General features: G+C 50.9%; 1 protein-coding gene across 1 annotated transcript in view; it reads right to left on the bottom strand.

Annotated features, from left to right (window-relative positions):
* The window catches only part of gucy2f (guanylate cyclase 2F, retinal), a 109,907-nt gene that overhangs the window by 5,453 nt on the left and 78,859 nt on the right, over positions 1-25,595 (bottom strand). Inside the window, exons 15-18 of the mRNA XM_072477395.1 lie at positions 16,853-17,027; positions 8,723-8,821; positions 4,575-4,669; positions 2,948-3,033 (exon numbers count right to left, since the gene is read on the bottom strand). Of these exons, the coding sequence (XP_072333496.1) occupies positions 2,948-3,033; positions 4,575-4,669; positions 8,723-8,821; positions 16,853-17,027 (455 nt within the window). The remainder of the gene's footprint in view (positions 1-2,947; positions 3,034-4,574; positions 4,670-8,722; positions 8,822-16,852; positions 17,028-25,595) is intronic.

Raw genomic sequence — 25,595 nt, 5'->3', positions numbered from 1 at the left:
AGGGTGCTCTTTCAGAGGGTCGGTGCAGACAGGATGGGACAAATGGTGTCCTTCTGCATCATAGGGATTCTATGGTAAGTCCAAAATGTATGTATGTGTGAGGTGAGGACAGAATCGGATTTGGTAATAACATAGTCAAAGCAACATGAAACCACAAAACTGTCAATCATCTAAATCTATACAGCTAGTGAACACAATGTCCACTTTGAGCAAAAGGACAAAAGAAAGAACTTGAGTTTGTGACGTAACTGAAGATGTCCGAAAGAGCTTTACTCCCAATAAAATATTTACTGTTGTAAATTTGCAGATAGCACCCTCCCCAAAACAGCAAAGACTAAATAATCTGCCCTTTCTTTATTGATCTTGGTTGAGTGAGAAATATTGGCCAGGACACTGGAAAGGAGGCCTTGCCTCTTTGAAATAATACCGCGGGATCTTCCTCATCCAGCTGAAAGGGATAACAGTGCTTCGGGTTAACATGCCATCCGAAAGCTGGCACCACCGGCAGTGCAGCGCTCCTTCAGTATTGCACTGTGAGTGCCAGCCTGGATTATGTGTCCGGGTCTTTGGAGTGAGACTTGAACCCACAACCCTTTGAGGTGAGGGTGGCAGCCAGTGAGCAGCTGAGTGTGGCCAGGCAGTCGTCCATCGTGCACAATATTTGTTTAACCTCCCCCAGCGAGCGTGAAACTCGAAGCCCATGCAGCATGGGGGTCACCCCACACTTCCAGCAGTTAACCACACCTCTAAGATCTCAGGTCAGAGAATCAGGGCCACAATGTTGAAGCCTTAACATCAGTGTATACATTGCACAAATGTGGCTTCCTTGCTAGAAGTGCAGGATCACAAGGTCACCCCAATAGCCCAGTGTATCACACTAGTTGCAAAGTAAAGAATTGGATTAGTTACACATTTTGCACTGTGATGAAAATTGTCCTTTGCCTTGTTCTGTAGACTTAACTTTGCTCTGTATGTGTGGCGCCACCACTAATGTGGCATCAGAAACATTAAGGCCGTCCACAAGATGTTAAATACTCTCAGTGAAAGCAGCTCTTCATTCACTCTCGTCATTAAGTCGTATCCACAATAACTGACCGCATTCTTTCTACTCTCTGTCTTTAATGTTCTTTAGGGCATCTCTTCCAATGGCTTGCTTTGATGCATTCGTCCTCTGTTTGACCTGCATTAAGCACCAACCCCACCTATCCCTTCTAAACCCCCCCCCCCCAATCCTCCCACCAGCATATATGATGCACTCAGTCTGCTGTTCAATGCATGGACTCCAAGACCTATCAGATTCCCAACAGGATGGTGTCTAATGGCACATTGGGTAGCGCCCCTGTCTCTGATCCAGAAGCTCCGAGTGTGAATCCCACTGCAAGACTCGATGGCCAAGTAAGGTGCCCCCATGATGTGGCCCATGACAAACGGTGAGAGTGGGAGAGTCTCTTGGTCAGCCAGCAGCATGTGGTAGCTGCAGGTGCAACAGTCTCCAAGTGCAAGCCCCTGCCACTGACCGTACTTTGTGGCAAGCGTCCTCCTTGCTTCGAGAGACTGCTGCTGTTGGCAGGATGGTGACATTCCAATTACTCCACAATGCTTCCTTCCTCTCTCAGTCATTGCCTGGGCACTTCGGGCATCGTCAGTGCATACTGAGGTGCTGACCACTTTTCAGAAATCAACCGCCGCACGTGTCTTCACACCATATCCCTTCAGAGGGTAGGCTACAGGTTTATCAGATTCTTTTTAACTGTAGCCCAAACAAACCCACATAGAAACATAGAAAATAGGTGCAGGAGGAGGCCATTCAGCCCTTCGAGCCTGCACCGCCATTCAATACAATCATGCAAATTCAGTATCCCACTCCCGCTTTCTCTCCATACCCCTTGGTCCCTTTAGCCGCCAGGGCCACGTCCAGCTTCCTCCTGAATATATCCAGCGAACCGGCCCCAGCAGCTTTCTGTAGTAGAGAATTCCACAAGTTCACAACTCTCCGAGAGAAGAAGTTCTTCCTCATCTCAGTCCTGAATGGCTTACCCCTTATTCTTAGGCTGTGACCCCTAGTTCTGGATATCCCCGACATCGGGAACATTCTTCTAGCATCTAGCCTGTCCAGTCCCATCAGGACTGGTAACCGTGGGTGACACGGTAGCATAGTGATTAGCATTATTGCTTCACAGCACCAGGGACCCGGGTTCGATTCCCGGCTTGGGTCACTGTCTGTGCGGAGTCTGCACGTTCTCCCCATGTCTACATGGGTTTCCTCCAGGTACTCCGGTTTCCTCCCACAGTCCAAAGATGTGCGGGTTAGGTGGATTGGTCATGCTAAATTTCCCGTGGTGTCCAAATGTTAGGTGGGGTTGCTGGGTTACGGGGATAGGGTGGAGGTATGGGCTTAGATAGGGTGCTCTTTCAGGGGCCAGTGTAGACTCGATGGGCTGAATGGCCTCCTTTGCACTGTAAATTCGATGATGGTGTTTCTATGAGACAACAGAATTTCACAGCCGAATTTCTGTTCTAGCCCATTAACCATTATGCCCCTCACATGCTAACAGGATGAGAGATTCTCTGTCTCCTCCTTTCACCCTCCAAAGCCTAAGGGGGAGAGCGATGCCCATGTTTGGGATATCTGTTCCCTTTGTTTTCGACAGGAGAGGGAAGGATGTGGACACGCTGTCCCAGCGACATCCAATGAATTCAGAAGCACCTGGCTTCAACAATGATCATCAAAATCACAGACTGCCATTGGGATAGGAAACTGGACTGAGAGCCTTCCTACGGATGATAGGAGGGACCGAGTGTGAAAGATTCCTCGGATCCTTATTCGGAAACACCATGGTAACCAACAATCTTCCTGGTTCATATTGGAACAATAGGCCATTCTCCTTGTCCCATTGGCCTTCCTCGCAGATAGTAATCGCTTAACCCGTTGTTGAGATGTCCTTACCCTGGTTTGATTGACGGCGGTTCAGGTAAGGGGGCGGTAAAGTTATCTTTTCCGACAAGCCAATAGGTTTCTTCTATGCCTTTGCCCTGAAACAGGAAGAACAAGGGTCCATATTTTCCTCCGGCTCTTAATCAGCACAAGGATAGATGTACACGAATAAACAGATGAATAACAATCGACAAAGAGCATCTTATACTCCAGCACTGCTCCAAAAACAAAAATAACACCTTTAACATAGAAAAACATATTCAGGTTTTACAGAGTGTAATCAGCCAGAAATTGGCTCTGGGCAGAAAAATGAGACACTGGGCGAGGTGATTAAATGCTTGGTCAAAGAGGTAGGTTCTAAGAAGCCTTTTAAAGGAAGAGAGATGGAGAACTGGGAGGTTTAGCGAAGGACTTCCAGAGCTAAGGGACAAGATGGTTGAAGGCCCAACCACCATTGGTGGGACAAAGGGAGTGAGGAGTTGCACAAAAGGCTGGGTGTGGAGGAACCTAGAGATCTCAGGGGACGAAGGTGCTGGAGGAGGTCACGGAACTATACAGAGTAGAGGTCACTCTTGTAGTCTTCATCTGAGATGGAGAAACGACAGTGAAGAGACTTGAGACGCACCGACTCCACTCCCCAAGGACATCAGTTCAAGGCCTGCCCAGGTGTAACCCGTCCAATTTGTACTGGTCCCACCTCCCCCAGAATAGGTCCCAATGCCCCTAGAATCCGAAACCCTCCCATCACACCATCTTTGCAGCCACATATTCATCCTATATATCCTGTTGTTTTTACTCTGACCAGCACGTGGCACTGGTAGTAATCCTGAGATAACTATCTTTGAGGTTCCACTTTCCAATTTGCCTCCTAGCTCCTTATATTCTGCTTTTAGGACCTCATTCCTTTTTTTATCTATGTCATTTGTACCAATGTGTACCACCCTCCCCCTTCAGAATGTCCTTCAACTGCTCTGAAACATCCTTGACCCTGGCACCAGGGAGGCAACATGCCATCCTGGAGTCTCTTTTGCATCCACAGAAACATCTATCCATTCCCCTCACAATTGAATCCTCTATAATTACCACATTTCTATGCCTATTGCTCCTCCCCTGTGCAGCTTATAAGGGCGAAGAGCTGTCTACTGCCCGCCAATGATGCTCGCCCATTTTACATTATGTCGCTCATGCTGCTTAATCCAAATGGATTAAATCTACTCAATTTTATGCTGATTACCTTTGATTTATTTTAATTTATTATTATTATATAAAGAATTCTGCTACTCCGGGTGCTCTGGTTTCCTCCCACAAGTCACAAAAGACGTGCTTGTTAAGTGAATTGGACATTCTGAATTCTCCCTTGGTGTACCCGAACAGGTGCCTGAATGTGGCGACTAGGGGATTTTCACAGTAACTTCATTATGTTAATGTAAGCCTACTTGTGACACTAATAAATATTATTATTATATAATATCTTTAATGTCACAAGTAGGCTTACATTAAAACTGCAATGAAGTTACTGTGAAAATCCCCGAGTCACCACATTCAGGCACCTGTTCAGGTACACAGAGGGAGAATTCAGAATGTCCAAAATACCTAACAGCACGTCTATTAGTATCAGTTGCCCTAGTGGGTTCCTCACCTTCAACTCGGTTTTCCCTCGGACTTGTATTCGATAGCCTTCATTCAAACTGTGGAGGATTTTTGTTGTGCTCTGATTGACATGAATTCGATAAGCTGGAATCCAGAAACAGACAATTAAATAAGGAACAAGATGTACCCTCCTCGCTTTGTATCAACCGTTAGTCAGGCTGCTTGGAAAGAAAGAACTTGCATTGAAATAACACCTTCCACGAACTCAGGGCAGACACTGAAGTACTGTTTGTAATCTAGTTACTGTTGTAATGTAGCAAACTGTGGCTGCCAATTAGTACAGAGAAAGATTCCACAAAGGGAAATTTTAGATAAATGACCAGACACTCTGGGCACAATTCTCTCAGTTGGACACTGTGTGCTCCCGGGAAAACCGGAGTGATTCCTGCTGGCGCTAGGAGTGACCCCAACCTGCCAATCAATGGCACTTCGAAAAATGCGCCCCTCAATCAGGTTTTCAGTGCAATTCAATGGCCCACTGGGGTTCACACTGGACCTGAGAGGGGTGAGGATTAATTTCTTTCTGACAGGTCTCGCTCCTCAGAGACTGGGGTGCCCTTTTTTTTTCAAAAGTTGCTGTGTGGAAAGGGTCAACTTGCTCTCACTGGGGAGAAAAAAGCCAACTGACGGGACACTTATGCTATATATGTGGGGTATTGTAGTTGTGTACAATGTCTCTTTAAGAACTGGGTCGCGTAACATGCCTGATGTCATCGGTTACTTTGCGGTCTTTGCCCTTAGTCTATATCAGCCTTTGCATGGTGAAGATCTATTTAATAAACCTGTTTTTTTTCTTATAAATTTAAAGTACCCAATTCTTTTTTCCAATTAAGGGGCAATTTAGCGTGGCCAATCCACCTACCCTGCACATCTTTGGGTTGTGGGGGTGAAACCCACGCAGACACGGGGAGAATGTGCAAACTCCACACGGACAGTGACCCAGGGCCGGGATCGAACCTGGGACCTCAGCGCCGTGAGGCTGCAATGCTAACCCACTGCGCCACCGTGCTGCCCCGGGTGCCTTTTAGAAAGGGCACCCCAATCTCCAATCTGGGAATGGTGCTACAGCCCCCCAGATGGCGGCCCAAGGTCTTCCCAGCCCCCACCTCCCTCCCACCCGCCGGATCACGAGCAACGGCCATCCACGTTTCTCCCCCTTCAGCCCAACTGCCCCCCTTCAAACTCCTACCTCCCTTTCAGCCTTCACCCTCATTCCCCCCCCTCTCAAGAGCTTCTAGGTGCTCTAAAAAAAAAATGCGGTTAAAAAAACAGCTGCTCCTCTGAGTTAATGGATTCCTGCAGATCTATATAAATAAACAATCTGCATCTTCCCTTTGAAACTGCCTAGACCGGTCAATCGGGAAGCTCGCAAAAGGGAATAGCCTGTGAAATTCAATGTAAACAATGCAGTTCTAAGGTTTAAGGCTTCTAGGCATACAAACAGGCTAGAAAAAATTAAAGGGCAACGGAACTCACTGTGAGAAAAATGCATCAAATGTTTCCACCACATTAAAGGGAATACTTTCATCTCCATCTCTCATATATTAGAACTTGGCACACTGACAGACTGTTTAAAGGATTTTGGAGTACAGATGGGAATACTTTCACATTATTATCATTGAACTGTATTTTTGAAATGCTAACAGACTGTTTAAAATAATTTGAAGGCTCCAGATGGGAAGAGAAGTGAAACAACCCCCGCCCCAGGAAAGACCCCCAACCTGAGCCTCTCCAGCTCAGCACAAGACGCCTGACCCTCCACCTCCCGTGAAGGACTCCCCTTGGCACCCTGGAGGCATTTGCAGGGAGGTTACTCACCCCCTTGCCCACCCCGCGGACAGCAAGCTGCCAGCTCCCTGTTTCTCTGTACTTGCACCAATTCACGCCAGTGAGACTCCCGGCTGGAGCATCCCAGGAATCAGGTGAATCGCGCGTCCTGTCGTGAAGTTAGATTTAAAACAGCTCTAATGAGTTATTTCATATTCCTGCCGGATCTGTGCGGGAACCTTGTCAGGGATGTCGGGAAGCTTATTCGAGGAATTAAGGGCTATGGAGAGAGCGGGTAAATGGAGTTGAAATCAGCCATGATTGAATGGTGGAGTGGACTCGATGGGCCAAATGGCCTTACTTCCGCTCCTATGTCTTATGGTCTTATGGAAGCTCGTTGGGCTGGTGGGGCGACTGGCAATGGGTTTTACGACCGGCATGAAACCCGTTTTTGGCCCAGCTCCCAATTGGCCAGGCCATCGGGATTCCCTCAGCTGGCAGCTAGCCCTCATCATAGAATCACAGAATCCCCACAGTGCAGAAGGAGGCCATTTAGCACATCGGGTCTGTACCGACCCTCCAAAACAGTACCCTAGGCCCACTCTCCTGCCCTATCCCCGGAACTCCACATCACCTTTGGACACTAAGGGGCAATTTAGCATGGCCTGTCTACCTAACCTGCACATCTTTGGACTGTGGGAGGAAACCGGTGCACCCGGAGGAAACCCATGCAGACAGGGGGAGAAAGTGCAAACTCCACACAGGCAGAGACCCAAGGTCGGAATCAAACCTGGGTCCCCGGCGCTGTGAGGCAGCAGTGCTAACTACTGTGCCAACCCCTGGAGAATCCCAGCCTCTGTTTTAATGGTATTGGCGGAAGGATAAATGTGGACCAGGACCCCAGGAGAATTGCCTGTCTCTTTTCTGAAATAGTGCTGTGGGATCCTTTTCCAAGCACTTGAGATGACTTCAGTTTGATATCTGTACCTCTGAGAGGACGCAGCACTCCCTCATTACCCACCTTTATAATTGCATTTCTAAATGTCTAGTGACTAGCCCCTAGCCATGTGAAGCAATCTTCGTGACATACCCACAATGATGTCGCCACGCTCACAATGGTCTCCACTCACTCCCAATGGTCTCGAAGCACCATTAGTTACAGTTGAGGGAATTAATTCAGTTCACAAGAACAGGCTGCAGGTGCTCAATTCTCTCTAAGAGCTGAATTTTCATAGAGTCGGGAAGACTGCAGAACAACAGATCAATGGTGGGAGAAGGGGATCAAGTGTAAATCACGCAAGAGGGAAACGCAAACTCAGTGGGACTATTTGAACTGAGCTCAAACAGACCCCATTTTGGCTGCTCCAAAAGCCTTAATCCACAATGTGTGAGTCACAAATTGATGGAATAGATTCTTGAAGGGCTGATAAGGTCTGAAGTCCATCTGCTGGATTGTGTTGTTTTACAGGCCATCTGGTAGAGGCGAGGAAAAACATTGCCACCTGTCTGTACAGTTTCAATGGAGTTCTTTATTGACTTTTTCCAAGGGGTGTGGTTATGTCATTATGAATGCTTGGCTGAGTTTCAAATGTTACAATTATCATAGCAGAGTGGTTCTGAGTAAACCGTTTGATTGAGTGTTGAAGTAAACTATTAATGAATTAGCTGTTTGATGTGGGGATTAAATACACGTTTGTTTAGTTTTTGTAAGAGAATATCAATTTGAAGATTTTTTTTAAAGCTCTGAATTTGCTTCATGGTTCTTGATTACGATCAAGCCTATATGAGGGAGAGCTGTGACAGATTGTCCAGAAGTTTATTTTTTCATCTCCATATGGCTCCTGAGGTCTGCCCATGTTGGATACTGGGTGAGTGGCTATGGAGGTAGCATGGAGTTATAAAGGTCCATGGGATATGAGGGAACATGGAGGATGGGTGGGGTGATGGTTTTGGGTTGCTATGGAGAGGCCATAAAGGACATATTAGGGTATAGAGGATGGGGGGGGGGGGAAATGAGTTGGCATGGAGGGGCCATAAGGAGTTGGTGGGGGGGGGGGGGTGAGGGGCTGTGAGGGATGAGGGAAATGTCACAAAGAACCAGCGAATGGCCAGAGAATTCCAGCCGAGTTTGGGGAGGGGGGGGTAGTTTTGATAGTTTTTCAAAAAGGGGATGAATGGCCTCCTTCTCTATGTATCATTCCATAATGCTAAATGTACGAATAATAGAGCAAGCCTGTGTCCATTGAAATGGGTGGAGACCATGTTCAACATCAGACCAATAATCACAATAAAATCCTCCCCTCCCTTTCTGTCTGGAGCTTCAGTCAATATCGGAAACCTTGAACCTCATTCCGACCCAGTGATACTCACGCAGGCTCGTGGATTCCATGCGTGAAGCTGTGTTTATCGTATCTCCAAAGAGGCAGTACCTGGGCATAGTGAGTCCCACAACTCCAGCCACACAGGGCCCTGTGAGGGAGGCGAGAAGGGGAGAGGGTCAAAGCTTTCATCATCACCTTGAAACAGTATTATGAATGAGCTGTGGGGGGGGGGGGGGGGGAGCACACAATGACAAGGTTTGATGGCCTTGAGAAACAAACATGTTCCTTGCCCCATCATTTTAATATCATAATTTGGGGGGTTGATTTGGCGGATAAATATTGGCCAGGACACCGGGGGGGTCTCCAAAATAGCATCATGGGATTTTCCGGCCTCCCTGCGGTGGTTTTCCGGTAGCGGGAGATGCTTGCCATTGGCCGTGGCAAGCTCTTCCCGTCCTGCCAAAGTCAATAGCCATTTGCGCTGCTCCCCGGCCGCTGCCGGGAAAGCTGCCACGGGGGCAGGGGGTCACCTTCGGCGAGACTGGAAGATCCCGCCAGTGGGAAGGGCTGGAAAATCAGCCCACGTTTGAGTTATGAGTCTCCATTTTAACTCGGGACAGGATCATTCCGTGCGTGCGGTAAGGTCAGGCTACAGACTCCCTTGCCGAGGCCAAGGAGAGGTTTTAACTCCGAGTCCTCATTTCCATATCCAACCCCCAGGGCGCGATCTAACCAAAAAACGTCTGAGTGCGCTCTGGGTGGGATTAGTGGGACCCCGCTATCTAGAAGCACTCTGTTGCTATTTCGGGCCACAGTAGGGAATGCCCGCTGAGGCTGCACTCATGCCATTTCCTGCACTAAGGAGATCTGTCGAGCGGAGCTCCTCAGTACAGGAAGAGATTGGGGTGCCATTTTAAAAATGGCACCCCGACCTCTTGAGTGACCCCCAAGCTGAAACTCACCTGTTGGGGGGCCCTCGAACCCAACCACATCCCATCACATACTGGTTTAGCACACTGGGCTAAGTCGCTGGCTTCTAAAGCAGGCCAGCAGCACGGTTCGATTCCCGTACCAGCCTCCCCGAACAGGCGCCGGAATGTGGCGACTAGGGGCTTTTCACAGTAACTTCATTGAAGCCTACTTGTGACAATAAGCGATTTTCATTTTCATTTTCATACGGTAGCACAAGTGGACAGCACTGTAGCTTCACAGCGCCAGGGTCCCAGGTTCGATTCCCCGCTGGGTCACTGTCTGTGTGGAGTCTGCACGTTCTCCCCGTGTCTGCGTGGGTTTCCTCCGGGTGCTCCGGTTTCCTCCCACAGTCCAAAGACGTGCAGGTTAGGTGGATTGGCCATGATAAATTGCCCTTAGTGACCAAAAAGGTTAGGAGAGGTTATTGGGTTATGGGGATAGGGTGGAAGTGAGGGCTTAAGTGGGTCAGTGCAGACTCGATGGGCCGATTGGCCTCCTTCTGCACTGTATGTTCTATGTAAATCTATGTAAATACCGTCAGGGCAACTCAAGGCCCGATCCCCAGCGCAGGCAGGGTGCCCAGGTGGCAGTGCCAGGGTGCCAGCCTGGCCAGAGGCCGACCACCCAGATACCTCCGATCGCCTGGGAAACCCCCCCAAGTGCCGTACGCCTCGTCCCTGTTTGTGGGGACCAGTACGAATCGGCGCTCGGCTGGGGTCTCCTCGGCGAGACTGGTAGATGCCAACTGGCTATTCAATCCAGCGCCATCATGGCTAAGGGGGTTTTTAAACTCACTTAACCGAGTGAGACTGGGCCGCACCGCACCCGGGATCTACCGGCTGCATATCGCCCCGATTCCGGCAGGACGCGGCCGGTAAACTGCACTCCTGGAGTGTCATTCTCCGACCCCCCCGCCGGGTCGGAGAATGGCCGTTGGCCGCCGTGAATTCCGCCCCCGCCCCCGCCGAAGTCTCCGGTACCCGAGATTGGGCGGGGGCGGGAATCGGGCCGCGCCGGTCGGCGGGACCCACCGCTCAATTCTCCGGCCCGGATGGGCCGGAGTCCCGCCCAGAAATTGCCTGTCCCGCCGGTGTAAATTAAACCTGGTATTTACCGGCGGGACCAGGCGGCGTGGGCGGGCTCCGGGGCCCTGGGGGGGGGGGTGCGGGGCGATCTGGCCCCGGGGGGTGCCCTCACGGTGGCCTGGCCCGCGATCGGGGCCCACTGATCCGCGGGCGGGCCTGTGCCGTGGGGGCACTCTTTCCCTTCCCCCTCCGCCACGGCCTCCACCATGGCGGAGGCGGAAGTGACTCTCCCCACTGCGCATGCGCCGGGAAACTGTCAGCGGCCGCTGACGCTCCCGCGCATGCGCCGCATTTCCGCGCCAGCTGGCGGGGCAACAAACACCATTTCCGCCAGCTGGCGGGGCGGAAATCCCTCCGGCGCGGCCTAGCCCCTCAATGTTGGGGCTCGGCCCCCAAAGATGCGGAGCATTCCGCACCTTTGGGGCGGCGCGATGCCCTTCTGATTGGCGCCGATTTGGGCGCCAGTCGGCGGACATCGCGCCGTTGGGGGAGAATTTCGCCCCTGGACTCCAAACTGAACTCAGCAGGAATCAGCGGCTGGCAGGTGGGCAGTAGTGAGAATTCAGGCAGTACCATTGGCATCCACGGGGCGCAAGTGCACGGAAGTGGTGGGGGCCAAAGGAAAGTTTGCCCACAGGTGGGTGGGGTTGAGGGAAGGGGGTGCTGGCAAGACAGGCTCAAGTTTTCCTTGTCGAGTTTGGAGGAGAAATACTGCCCCCTCCTGGATCACAGAGATATTACCTCAATGGGCTCTTGATCCAACTCCCAGAAGGAAAGTTACTAATGTTGCCCCACAGCCCCGGCCTTCTCAAGGCCAGAGGGCCTGCGGACGTGCAGTCTTTGAGCACATTCCAGACAGAGAGCGATAGATTAATAATAATAATCTTTATTAGTGTCACAAGTGTCATAATATACACTAGTATATCATGGTGCAGACACACATACACACACTGATGGACAGGCAGTGGGACCAATCAGCATACACAACCCCGCAGCCAATCACCAGTGAGAGCACACGCACTATAAAGACAGGGGACAGGAGAGTTCCCGCTCATTCTAGTAGCAGCGAGCTCGGAGCACAGAGCTCACAGCCTGCAACACAGACATTCACCATGTGCTGAGTGCATCACCTGGTTAGGACTAGGCAAGGGTCAACAGTTAAAGCTGGTATTGCATTTACCCACAGTTCAAGTATGTTAATATAGTTAACCTTATAATGAAATAGAGTTGCACCACTTCCGGTGTTGGTGACCTGTTTGTGATCCAGAACACCCAACACATCATGGTACAAGGAGTGGTTGCAAACTAGCACTTCTGAGACCCACCTGTAGGTAATCAGCATTCCGGCATCCTGAAGTATGGAGAACATCAACCCGCCGCCGCCGCTCCGCATCGCCGGCAATCTCGGGGTCAATTGGAAGATTTTTAAACAACGCTTCCAGCTCTTCCTTGAAGCCACGGACAGGGAGAACGCCTCGGACACCAGGAAGATAGCTCTGCTCCTCTCCACGGCCAGGCAACACGCCATCCACATCTTCAACTCCCTCACATTCGCAGACGACGCGGACAAGACAAAGTACAAGATGGTTCTCCTCAAATTCGATACCCACTTCAGCAGAGAGGTCAATGAAAGCTTTGAAAGATACCTGTTCCAGCAGCGCTTGCAGGGGAAGGACGAGCCTTTCTAATCCTTTTTAACACACCTCCGCATCCTTGCGCAGTCCTGCAGCTACGGGCCCACCTCCGACTCCATGATACGCGACCAGATCGTATTTGGTGTTCTGTCGGACCCCCTGCATCAGCAGCTCCTCAAAATTAAGCAACTCATCCTCGTGACTGCCATCGAGGCCTGTGTCCTACATGAAAATGCCACCAGCCGGTACTCCCACATACAGACGGCTGAAACGGTGCAGCAAGGTCCCCACGAGGCGGAATGGGTCCAAACAATTGAACACCTCCAAGGCTGCAGCCCGGATGTGGGCGGACATTTTGCGCGCTTTTCGTGGCCTCCCGCGCTTGTCATTCCTGCTACTGGTTCATGCCAACTCGAAGTGACGCACAACTCGCGAAAAGCCATCCTTCCCTTCGAGATCGTGGGTTCCTTGAAGGACTCTCTGCTAGGTGCACAGGCGTGCAAACTCCTAAACCTCGTTCAACGAGTACACTCCCTCTCTCCAGAGGAGACGTCTGCCTTCCAGGATGCGGACTTCAGGGCGCAACTCAATGCCATCATCGACCAGCACCGCAACGTTTTCGAAGGCATGGGCACGCTTCCATACACTTACAAAATCCTGCTCAAATAAGCCACACCTGTGGTTCATGCACCTCGCAGAGTCCCAGCACCCCTCAAGGACCACCTCAAGCAGCAGCTGCAGGACCTCCAGGACCAAGGAGTGATCTCCAGAGTGACGGAACCAACCGACTGGGTCAGTTCCATGATGTGCGTAAAGAAGCCTTCCGGCGAGCTCCGGATCTGCATTGACCCAAAGGACCTGAATCGCAACATAATGAGGGAGCATTACCCTATCCCCAAGCGCGAGACGATCACGTGCGAGATGGCTCGGGCCAACATCTTCACCAAACTTGACGCCTCGAAAGGATTCTGGCAAATTCAACTAGACAGGTCCAGCAGAAAGCTGTGTACCTTTCATACCCCGTTTGGCAGATACTGCTACAACAGGATGCCGTTTGGGATTATATCGGCATCAGAAGTATTCCACCGGATCATGGAGCAAATGATGGAGGGCATTGAGGGTGTGCGCGTCTATGTTGACGACATCATCATTTGGTCCACCACCCCGCAGGAGCATTTCAGTCGCCTCCAGCGCGTTTTCAAGCGAATACGGGACCAAGACCTTCGCCTCAACAGAGCCAAATGTTCCTTCGGCCAGACGGAACTCAAGTTCCTAGGGGACCACATCTCCCGGTTGGGTGTGCGGCCGGATGCGGACAAGGTGGCAGCCATCACGGCCATGCAGAAGCCAGCGGATAAGAAGACGGTCCTCCGATTTTTGGGCATGGTCAACTTCCTGGGGAAATTCATCCCCAACCTCACCTCCCATACCACAGCTCTCCGGAACCTGGTCAGGAAGACAACAGACTTCCAATGGCTTCCTGCCCACGAGCGCGAATGGGAGGAGCTTAAGACCAAGCTTACCACGGCCCCGGTATTGGCATTTATTGATCCCACGAAGGTAACAAAAATTTCAACGGATGCCAGCCAATCCGGCATTGGGGCGGTGCTCCTGCAACGCGATGAGGCCTCACCATGGGCCCCCGTTGCATATGCGTCACGTGCCATGACCCCCACGGAACAGCGCTACGCGCAGATCGAAAAGGAGTGCCTGGGCCTGTTGACTGGGGTCGACAAATTTCATGATTACATGTACGGCCTCCCCCAATTCACTGTCGAGACCGACCATCGTCCGCTGGTCAACATTATACAAAAAGACCTGAATGATATGACCCCTCACCTCCAGCGCATTCTGCTTAAACTCCGGCGGTACGATTTCCAGCTCCTATACACCCCGGGCAAGGACCTGATCATAGCCGATGCTCTGTCCAGGGCAGTCAACACCCCGTGTGACCCAGAGGGGTTTGTCTGCCAGGTTGACGCCCATGTGGCCTTCACGGCCTCCAATCTGCCGGCCACGGGTGAACGCCTTATTCACATTCGCCGCGAGACTGCGGCTGACTCCCTACTACAGCGTGTCATGCGCCACATGACGGACGGCTGGCTCAAGGGCCAATGCCCGCAGTTCTACAATATCAGAGACGATCTGGCGGTAGTCGATGGTGTCCTCCTGAAGCTGGAACACATCGTGGTCCCGCACAGCATGCGCCAGCTCGTTTTGGAACAGCTACACGAGGGCCATCTTGGCGTAGAGAAGTGCCGACGGAGGGTCCGAGAGGCTGTGTACTGGCCCGGCATCAATGAGGACATCGCCAACACAGTGCTCAACTGCCCCACCTGTCAGCGGTTCCAGCCGGCCCAACCACGTGAGACCCTACAGCCCCATGAGTTGGTCACGTCCCCTTGGTCTAAGGTAGGCGTCGACCTGTTCCATGCGCTTGGCAGGGACTATGTTCTGATTGTAGACTATTTTTCGAACTACCCGGAGGTCGTACGCCTGCACGACACCACATCATCGGCGGTCATCCGTGCCTGCAAGGAGACCTTTGCTCGTCACGTCATCCCACTCATTGTGATGTCGGACAATGGCCCCTGCTTCGCGAGCCAGGAATGGTCCAACTTTGCCAGCAGGTACAACTTTGTGCATGTGACCCCTGCACCCCCAATCCAATGGCAAAGCGGAAAAGGGCGTCCACATCGTCAAACGGCTCCTCTGCAAGGCTGCCGATGCAGGATCCGATTTCTACCTCGCCTTGCTGGCCTATCGTTCGGCCCCACTCTCCACGGGCCTGTCGCCAGCCCAGCTGCTCATGGGTCGCACCCTCAGGACCACGGTGCCGTCCATTCTCATTCCAGACTTCGACCACGTTCCGGTCCATCAGCGGATGCAACAGTCTTGTGCACAACACAAGGCGGCGCATGATGCTCGGGCGACTGATCTCCCTGCTCTGGCGCCGGATGACAACGTCCGCATCCATCTTCCAGAGGGTGGCTGGTCTGCAACTGCTGTGGTTCTTCGGCAGGTGTCTCCCCGCTCGTTCCTGGTTCGTCTGCCAGATGGTTCCATTCGCCGCCGCAATCGGCGTGCCCTTCGTCTCATTCCACGCTCGCTACTTGATCCTCCACTGGTGCCACGCCCTCCTGTTGTCCCCAACCTGGACTATGTGGAGATTCCGAATACTCTGCATCCTTCTCACTCTGCCGTGGCCCAGCCCGTTCCTCAGCCGGTGGCTCCTGACCCACCCTTGAGGCGGTCAACCTGAATTCATCGCCCACCTCAGAGACTTGACTTATGAGTTTTACAATGTTGGACTCTTTGATCTGTTCTGTTATCCTGTTTCATCATTCCAGTGGTTTGTATCTAATGTTCATTTTGTTGTTGGTGTGACACCCTATTTCTCTGCATCAGGCACCTTCCCGTGTAAATAGATTAGCCTCATGTACATAGTCATGTAAATAACACGCACACACATAGTCAGGTACATTCACTACACGATATTTATTGTCACGCAGGCACATGTTCTTTCTATAAAAGGAGGGATGTCATAATATACACCAGTATATTATGGTGCAGACACACACACAGACACTGACGGACATGCAGTGGGACCAATCAGCATACACAACACTGCAGCCAATCACCAGTGAGAGCACACGCACTATAAAGACAGGGGACAGGAGAGTTCCCGCTCATTCTAGTAGCAGCCAGCTCGGAGCACAGAGCTCACAGCCTGCAACACAGACATTCACCATGTGCTGAGTGCATCACCTGGTTAGGACTAGGCAAGGGTCAACAGTTAAAGCTGGTATTGTATTTACCCACAGTTCAAGTATGTTAATATAGTTAACCTTATAATAAAATAGAGTTGCACCACTTCCAGTATTGGTGACCTGTTTGTGATCCAGAACACCCAACACATCAACAAGTAGGCTTACATTAATACTGCAATGAGGTTACTGTGAAAATCCCCGTGTCGCCACATTCCGGCGCCTGTTCGGGTACACAGAGGGAGAATTCAGAGTGTCCAATTCACCTAACAGCACATCTTTCGGGACTTGTGGGAGGAAACCGGAGCACCCGGAGGAAACCCATGCAGATACGGGGAGAATGTGCAAATTCCACACGGACAGTGATCCGGGGCTGGGATCGAACCCGGGTCCTCAGCGCCTTGAGGGAGCAGTGCGAAGCACTGTGCCATCTTGCTGTCCCTGGAACTCAATTAATTAATTAAATGTTTGCAGGGGACCGCACAGGCTGAGGAGTGCATGTCCTTATTGTCCTTAACTGCCCCCACCCCCCCCGATGTAAATTTAAGCAGAAGTTGGAGTTGGGAGAGAGGGCATAAATCAACATTGATGATGATTCGCGTTCGATCTGCTTCTGCTGGGATTCCTAAATTCAACAGTGTCAAAGTCTCTCCTAGCAGCTCATTCATTTCAAACAGGGGTAACTCAGCAGGTGTCAATACCCCCGCTCCAAGGCTCTCACCTGAATGCATCCCGATTCTTATCTTGATGGGGACATCGGGCATGTGTCTCATTTTGAAGGTGCCGACTGAGCTGAGAATATCCAGGGACATGTTGGCGATCTCGGCAGCGTGCTTATTGCCATTTCTCTTTGGGAGCCCGGACGCCACCATGTAGGCATCACCAATGGTTTCAACCTAAAGGAATCAAAGTGAATTGTGGCTCAATCCTCACAATCCTCTGGAGCTCACGACTAATTGAGAGATATAAAACGATGAGCGGCCAAGGTGGAGTGCATAGGAAGGACCTTTTCCACTTTGCAGGGAGGTCAATGGCCAAAGAACTGGTCGAAGGATTTGAAGGATATGTTTTTCACCCAGAGAATGGTGGGCATCTGGAACCTAATGCCTGATGGTGTCGAGCTTCTTGAGTGTTGTTGGAACTGCACTCATCCAGGTAAGTGGAGAATATTCCATCACACCCCTGACTTGTGCCTTGTAGATGGTGCACAGGCTTTGGGGGGGGGGTTAGGACATGAGTTACTCGCTGTATGATTCCCGGCCTCTAACCTGCTCTTTTAGCCTCAGTATTAATATGGCTAGTCCAATTCAGTTTCTGGTCAATGGTAACACCAAAGAACAAAAACAAAGAACAAAGAAATGTACAGCACAGGAACAGGCCCTTCGGCCCTCCAAGCCCGTGCCGACCATGCTGCCCGACTAAACGACAATCTTCTACACTTCCTGGGTCCGTATCCTTCTATTCCCATCCTATTCATATATTTGTCAAGATGCCCCTTAAATGTCCCTATCGTCCCTGCTTCCACCACCTCCTCCGGTAGCGAGTTCCAGGCACCCACTACCCTCTGCGTAAAAAACTTGCCTCATACATCTACTCTAAACCTTGCCCCTCTCACCTTAAACCTATGCCCCCTAGTAATTGACCCCTCTACCCTGGGGAAAAGCCTATGACTATCCACTCTGTCTATGCCCCTCATAATTTTGTATACCTCTATCAGGTCTCCCCTCAACCTCCTTCGTTCCAGTGAGAACAAACCGAGTTTATTCAATTGCTCCTCATACCTAATGCCCTCCATACCAGGCAACATTCTGGTAAATCTCTTCTGCACCCTCTCTAAAGCCTCCACATCCTTCTGGTAGTGTGGCGACCAGAATTGAACACTATACTCCAAGTGTGGCCTAACTAAGGTTCTATACAGCTGCAACATGACTTGCCAATTCTTATACTCAATGCCCCGGCCAATGAAGGCAAGCATGCCGTATGCCTTCTTGACTACCTTCTCCACCTGTGTTGCCCCTTTCAATGACCTGTGGACCTGTACTCCTAGATCTCTTTGACTTTCAATACTCTTGAGGGTTCTACCATTCACTGTATATTCCCTACCTGCATTAGACCTTCCAAAATGCATTACCTCACATTTGTCCGGATTAAACTCCATCTGCCATCTCTCCGCCCAAGTCTCCAGACAATCTAAATCCTGCTGTATCCTCCGACAGTCCTCATCACTATCCGCAATTCCACCAACCTTTGTGTCGTCTGCAAACTTACTAATCAGACCAGTTACTTTTTCCTCCAAATCATTTATATATACTGCAAAGAGCAAAGGTCCCAGCACTGATCCCTGTGGAACACCACTGGTCACAGCCCTCCAATTAGAAAAGCATCCCTCCATTGCTACTCTCTGCCTTCTATGGCCTAGCCAGTTCTGTATCCACCTTGCCAGCTCACCCCTGATCCCGTGTGACTTCACCTTTTGTACTAGTCTACCATGAGGGACCTTGTCAAAGGCCTTCCTGAAGTCCATATAGACAACATCTACTGCCCTACCTGCATCAATCATCTTAGTGACCTCCTCGAAAAACTCTATCAAGTTAGTGAGACACGACCTCCCCTTCACAAAACCGTGCTGCCTCTCACTAATACTTCCATTTGCTTCCAAATGGGAGTAGATCCTGTCTCGAAGAATTCTCTCCAGTAATTTCCCTACCACTGAAGTAAGGCTCACCGGCCTGTAGTTCCCGGGACTATCCTTGCTACCCTTCTTAAACAGAGGAACAACATTGGCTATTCTCCAGTCCTCCGGGACATCCCCTGAAGACAGCGATGATCCAAAGATTTCTGTCAAGGCCTCAGCAATTTCCTCTCCAGCCTCCTTCAGTATTCTGGGTAGATCCCATCAGGCCCTGGGGACTTATCTACCTTAATATTTTTTAAGACACCCAACACCTCGTCTTTTTGGATCACAATGTGACCCAGGCTATCTCCACCCCCTTCTCCAGACTCAACATCTACCAATTCCTTCTCTTTGGTGAATACTGATGCAAAGTATTCATTTAGTACCTCGCCCATTTCCTCTGGCTCCACACATAGATTCCCTTGCCTATCCTTCAGTGGGCCAACCCTTTCCCTGGCTACCCTCTTGCTTTTTATGTACGTGTAAAAAGCCTTGGGATTTTCCTTAACCCTATTTGCCAATGACTTTTCGTGACCCCTTCTAGCCCTCCTGACTCCTTGCTTAAGTCCCTTCCTACTTTCCTTATATTCCACGCAGGCTTCGTCTGTTCCCAGCCTTTTAGCCCTGACAAATGCCTCCTTTTTCTTTTTGACGAGGCCTACAATATCACTCGTCATCCAAGGTTCCCGAAAATTGCCGTATTTATCTTTCTTCCTCACAGGAACAGGCCGGTCCTGTATTCCTTTCAACTGCCACTTGAAAGCCTCCCACATGTCAGATGTTGATTTGCCCTCAAACATCTGCCCCCAATCTATGTTCTTCAGTTCCTGCCTAATATTGTTATAATTAGCCTTCCCCCAATTTAGCACATTCATCCTAAGGACCACTCTTATCCTTGTCCACCAGCACTTTAAAACTTACTGAATTGTGGTCACTGTTCCCGAAATGCTCCCCTACTGAAACTTCTACCACCTGGCCGGGCTCATTCCCCAATACCAGGTCCAGTACCGCCCCTTCCCTAGTTGGACTGTCCACATATTGTTTTAAGAAGCCCTCCTGGATGCTCCTTACAAACTCCGCCCCGTCTAAGCCCCTGGCACTAAGTGAGTCCCAGTCAATATTGGGGAAGTTGAAGTCTCCCATCACCACAGCCCTGTTGTTTTTACTCTTTTCCAAAATCTGTCTACCTATCTGCTCCTCTATCTCCCGCTGGCTGTTGGGAGGCCTGTAGTATACCCCCAACATTGTGACTGCACCCTTCTTATTCCTGATCTCTACCCATATAGCCTCACTGCCCTCTGAGGTGTCCTCTCGCAGTACAGCTGTGATATTCTCCCGAACAAGTAGCGCAACTCCGCCTCCCCTTTTACATCCCCCTCTATCCCGCCTGAAACATCTAAATCCTGGAACGTTTAGCTGCCAATCCTGCCCTTCCCTCAACCAGGTCTCTGTAATGGCAACAACATCATAGTTCCAAGTACTAATCCAAGCTCTAAGTTCATCTGCCTTACCCGTAATGCTCCTTGCATTAAAACATATGCACTTCAGGCCACCAGACCCGCTGTGTTCAGCAACTTCTCCCCGTCTGTTCTGCCTCAGAGCCACACTGTCCCTATTCCCTAGTTCTCCCTCAATGCTCTCACCTTCTGACCTATTGCTCCCGTGCCCACCCCCCTGCCATACTAGTTTAAACCCTCCCGTGTGACACTAGCAAACCTCGCGACCAGGATATTTATGCCTCTCCGGTTTAGATGCAACCCGTCCTTCTTATACAGGTCACACCTGCCCCGGAAGAGCTCCCAGTGGTCCAGATAATGGAAACCCTCCCTCCTACACCAGCTGTTTAGCCACGTGTTTATCTGTTCTATCTTCTTATTTCTAGCCTCACTGGCACGTGGCACAGGGAGTAATCCCGAGATTACAACCCTCGAGGTCCTGTCTTTTAACTTTCTGCCTAGCTCCCTGAACTCCTGCTGCAGGACCTCATGCTCCTTCCTGCCTATGTTGTTAGTACCAATATGTACAACGACCTCTGCCTGTTTGCCCTCCCCCTTCAGGATTCCCTCTACCCGTTCGGAGACATCCTGGACCCTGGCACCAGGGAGGCAACATACCATCCTGGAGTCTCTTTCACGTCCACAGAAGCGCCTATCTGTACCCCTGACTATAGAGTCCCCTATTACTATTACTCTTCTGCGCTTTGACCCTCCCTTCTGAACATCAGAGCCAGCCGTGGTGCCACTGCTCTGGCTGCTGCTGTTTTCCCCTGATAGGCTATCCCCCCCAACAGTATCCAAAGGGGTATATCTGTTCGAGAGGGGGACAACCACAGGGGATTCCTGCACTGACTGCCTGCCCTTTCTGGTGGTCACCCATTTCTCTGCCTGCACCTTGGGTGTGACCACATTTACATAACTGCGATCTATGACGCTTTCCGCCACCTGCATGCTCCTAAGTGCATCCAATTGCTGCTCCAACCGAACCATGCGGTCTGTGAGGAGCTCCAGTTGGGTGCACTTTCTGCAGATGAAGCCATCCGGGACGCTGGAAGCCTCCCGGACCTGCCACATCTCACAGTCAGAGCACAGCACCCCTCTAACTGACATTGCGTCAATTAATTAAAATTAAAATTTGTCTTTTTTAAAAAAAATATTTTTATAAAAATTTCAAAGTTACTGTCAACTATCTGTTTCCTAGCACTAGATTTCTAATAGAAATGCGATAGCTAACTATAATACTCTCCGATCTCTGGCTTAGATATCCCTCTAAATTATAATTCAGTTATTATGTTTAATTAGTTACCAAATACTCAAATTTTTTTAAATTTAGGGTAGAATCCCAGCCAGCCACTCTGGCCACAGCTTTTCTGTGATGTCACTTCAGTTTCCCCCCGACACACACAATTTGAAAAAAGGTATAAAAGTAAAAATAAGTAAAAGTCACTTACTTACCTTCTTACCTTCTGAGTGTCTTAGATGTTCTCAGGTTCTCTCGCTGACAGAGACTGCTCCTCCACCTCCGAACCTTTACCTGCACAATGCTAATAATATAATAATATAATATGGCACTTACCTTACACCAATGGGTCTTATTATTAGGTTAGAGGAGGAGGGCGGGTGGGAGACACTACACGTGTAGTGTCTCGGGTTTCCTCTCCACCAGAATTTATTGGTTGGGGGGGGGGGGGGGGGACTTCCCAGAGGTCCGCGGGTCGAACTTCCGGTTCCCGCCTTATATAAAAACAAATAAAACAGAAAAGAAGAACAGACACGGGACCAGGTAAGGCTTGTTAAAGTAAGTACTCACCTCCCAGAGGGCCCCTGCGCACCGCTGCCGCCGAAATCCAAAGGGCTGCTCCTGTAAAGGTAAATGGTTTTAAAGTCGCTACTCACCTCCCAGAAGGCCCCTGCGCACCGCTGCCGCCGAAATCCAAAGGGCTGCTCCTGTAAAGGTAAGTGGTTTTAAAGTCGCTACTCACCTCCCAGAGGGCCCCTGCGCACCGCTGCCGCCGAAATCCAAAGGGCTGCTCCTGTAAAGGCAAGGCTTTTTAAAGTAAGTACTCACCTCCCAGAAGGCCCCTGCGCACCGCTGCCGCCGAAATCCAAAGGGCTGCTCCTGTAAAGGTGAGTGGTTTTAAAGTCGCTACTCACCTCTCAGGATGTTGATGGTGGGGGTTTCAGTGATGGTAATGCTAATGAATGTCAAGGGGTGATGGTTAGGTCCTCTCTTGTTGGAGATGGTCATTGCCTGGCATTTGTGCTATGTGGATGTCACTTCCCACTTGTCAGCCCAAACCCGGATATTATCCAGGTCTTGCTGCATTTATACGTGGACTGCTTCAGTGTCTGAGGAGTGGCGAATGACGCTGAACATTGTGCGATCATCAGCGAACATCCCCACGTCTAACCTTATGATAGAGGGAAGGCCATTGATGAAGCAGCTGAAGATGGTTTGGGCCCGGATCAGCCATGATTTTATCAAATGATGGAGCAAGTTCGAAGGGCCTACTCCTGCTTCCAAGTTCTATGTTCCTATGTTGATGTGGCAAATGGCCTCCTTCTGTGCTGCACATGTTTCAATCTTTCTATGTTTCTAGACCCAAGGTTCACTCTCTCGCCTTTGCTGAGTTATATGGGGATTCTCCAACCCCCCCCACCGGGTCGGAGAATCGCCGGGGGGGGGGGGGGGGGGGGCGGCGTGAATCCCGGCCCCGCCGGTTGCCGAATTCTCTGGCGCTGGAGATTTGGCGGGGGCAGGAATCACGCTGCGCCAGTCGGCGGCCGCTAGCAGCTGCCCCCCCCGGCGGTTCTCGGGAGGGCGCGGGGAGATCTGGCCCTGGAAGGTGCCCCCACGGTGGCCTAGCCCGCGATCGGGGCCCACTGATCCGCGGGTGGGCCTGTTCCCCGGGGGGCAGTCTATTCTTCTGCACCGGCGGCTGTAGCGGTCCGCCATGGCCGGTTCGGTGATGAAGCCCTCTGCGCATGCGCTGGGATGACGCCAGCACATGCTGGCGCTCCCGCGCATGCGCCAACTTGCGCCGGCCGGCGGAGGCCCTTTGGCTCCTGTTGGCGTGGTGCCAAGCCCCTTCCCCGCCGGCCGGCGCGGCGCAAACCACTCCGGGGCCGGCCTAGCCCCTGAAGGTGCGGAGGATTTCGCACCTATGGGGCGGCCCGACGCCGGAAAGGTTCACGCCACTCCTTCCCACCGGAGTTGCCCGCCCCGCCGATTACAGCAGAATCCCGCCCCTGATCTCTACAATTGACTTTGGTGCCCCTAATTAGGCTAGAGAGCGAAATATTTGGGAAAACCTCCCATTCCTGATCATTATCCATCAACCCTTCTTGGACTTCAGCTGAGGGCAGCTTCAGATTGAGTGTAATGCTCACCACGACTGATTGACACTAACACTCGGCATCAAGGATCAGGTGTGAGGAATAGATGAGATATTGAGATGTCCCCGCAGCAATATCCTCAGCAAGGAAGCAATGGCTTCAGGAAAGATATGACAGCAATGGAAAAGTTGCAGTCCAGGTTTTGCTCGGTTATGACCAGGGAGCTGTAGATGAAACTATGAAGAGACTTAAGCAGTTAGGGATTTCCATTCTTCACTCAAGGTGAGAAGGTTGAAGTAGTGACCTTCAAGCTGATTGATAAATTGTCCCTGTTGGTTTGTGAAATGTTCACGTGAGGACCGATTTTCAGATAATCATTAAAACGAATTACAGGCAAAAAGAAAAGGGCGATTTAAAACAATCATACTTCGCATTTGAGTGTGGCTGGAAAATATGAGGATTGAAGGGCATGGGGAGGTGGGGAAGACAGTGAGATTAGAGCAACAGGGCTCATAAATAGAAAGAGATACCAAAGCCGGCTCGATATGTCGAACAGGCTGTTTGGGCAGAAGAAGGTTCAATGGAGGTAAATGTCCAAGGAGAACGTACAGAGGTGGGATTCTCGCTCCCGCTGTACACGTTTCCTGGTGCGGCGCGTCCCCTCCAGCAGCGGGATTCTCCGTCCCGGCATCCGACCAATGGCGTTTCCCGTTGTGGCCACCCCCACGCTGTCAGGAAATCTGCAGGCGTGAGTGCGCTGCTGGCAAAATAGAGGATCCCGCGGACGGAGAATCCAGCCAAGAGTCTCTCTTTTGACCACAAGGCAGCAAGCACCACTTTGCAAGAGATTGCACAGCTTTTTCATCAAAAGTACTAAAGATTGGCTACCAGGAGCTGAAGGAAGAGGAGGAAGCCTCGGTGGAGGAGTTAAAGGGCAAGTGGGAGGAGGAGCTTGGGGAGGAGATAGATGAGGGTCTGTGGGCTGATGCCCTGGGTAGGGTTAATTCTTCCTCCTCTTGCGCCAGGCTCAGCCTAATACAGTTCAAAGTTACTCACAGAGCGCATATGACAGGGGCGAGGTTGAGAAGGTTCTTTGGGGTGGAGGACAGATGTGGGAGGTGCTCGGGGAGCCCGGCAAATCACGTCCATACGTTCTGGTCGTGCCCGGCGCTGGATGGGTTTTGGAGGGGTTTTGCGAGTACTATGTCCAAAGTGGTGAACGCCCGGGTCAAGCTGAGCTGGGGATTGGCATCATTTGGGGTATCGGACGAGCCGGGAGTGCAGGAGGCGAAAGAGGCCGGTATTCTGGCCTTTGCGTCCCTGGTAGCCCGGCGGAGGATCTTGCTCATGTGGAAGGACGCAAAGCCCCCCAGTGTGGAAGCCTGGATAAATGACATGGCAGGGTTCATCAAGTTGGAGAGGATAAAGTTTGCCTTGCGAGGGTCTGTGCAAGGGTTCTCCAGGCGGTGGCAACCGTCCCTAGACTATCTCGCGGAGCGTTAGGAGGAGGTCAGCAGCAGCAGCAGTCCAAGGGCGGAGGTGGGGGGGGGTTCTTTTGGGGTGGCGTTTGGGTGAAGGTGTTTTTTTTCCCTATTTGTGTTTTTAAATGTTATATGGGGGGTTATTGTATATGGGGGAAATCCAATGTATAATTTCTGATTGTTGTGTTCTTGTTTCTTTCTTTTTGTTGGGGGGGGGGGGGTTTGTTGAAAATTTGAATAAATATATTTTTTTTAAAAGAAAGTACTAAAGATTGGCAAGAGGGTCTCCTCAGAAATATACTTTCCTGTGACTTTAGAATCTGTGGCAAACGTTTGTGGGTAGAAGGGGCTTGGGGGAGACAATGGACCAATTCCGTGAAAAGCTTAAAGAAGGAAAACATACATTCTTATTGCAATCTTGCACACTCTTAGAATGTCCCAAAGCACTTTACAGGTGCAGAGGAGATTTTGCCTGGG

Source organism: Scyliorhinus torazame, chromosome 15 (assembly GCF_047496885.1).
Source record: "Scyliorhinus torazame isolate Kashiwa2021f chromosome 15, sScyTor2.1, whole genome shotgun sequence".
Taxonomy (NCBI): Eukaryota; Metazoa; Chordata; class Chondrichthyes; order Carcharhiniformes; family Scyliorhinidae; genus Scyliorhinus; species Scyliorhinus torazame.
Note: the sequence above shows the minus strand (reverse complement) of the source record. Positions and strands in the feature narration are given on the sequence as shown.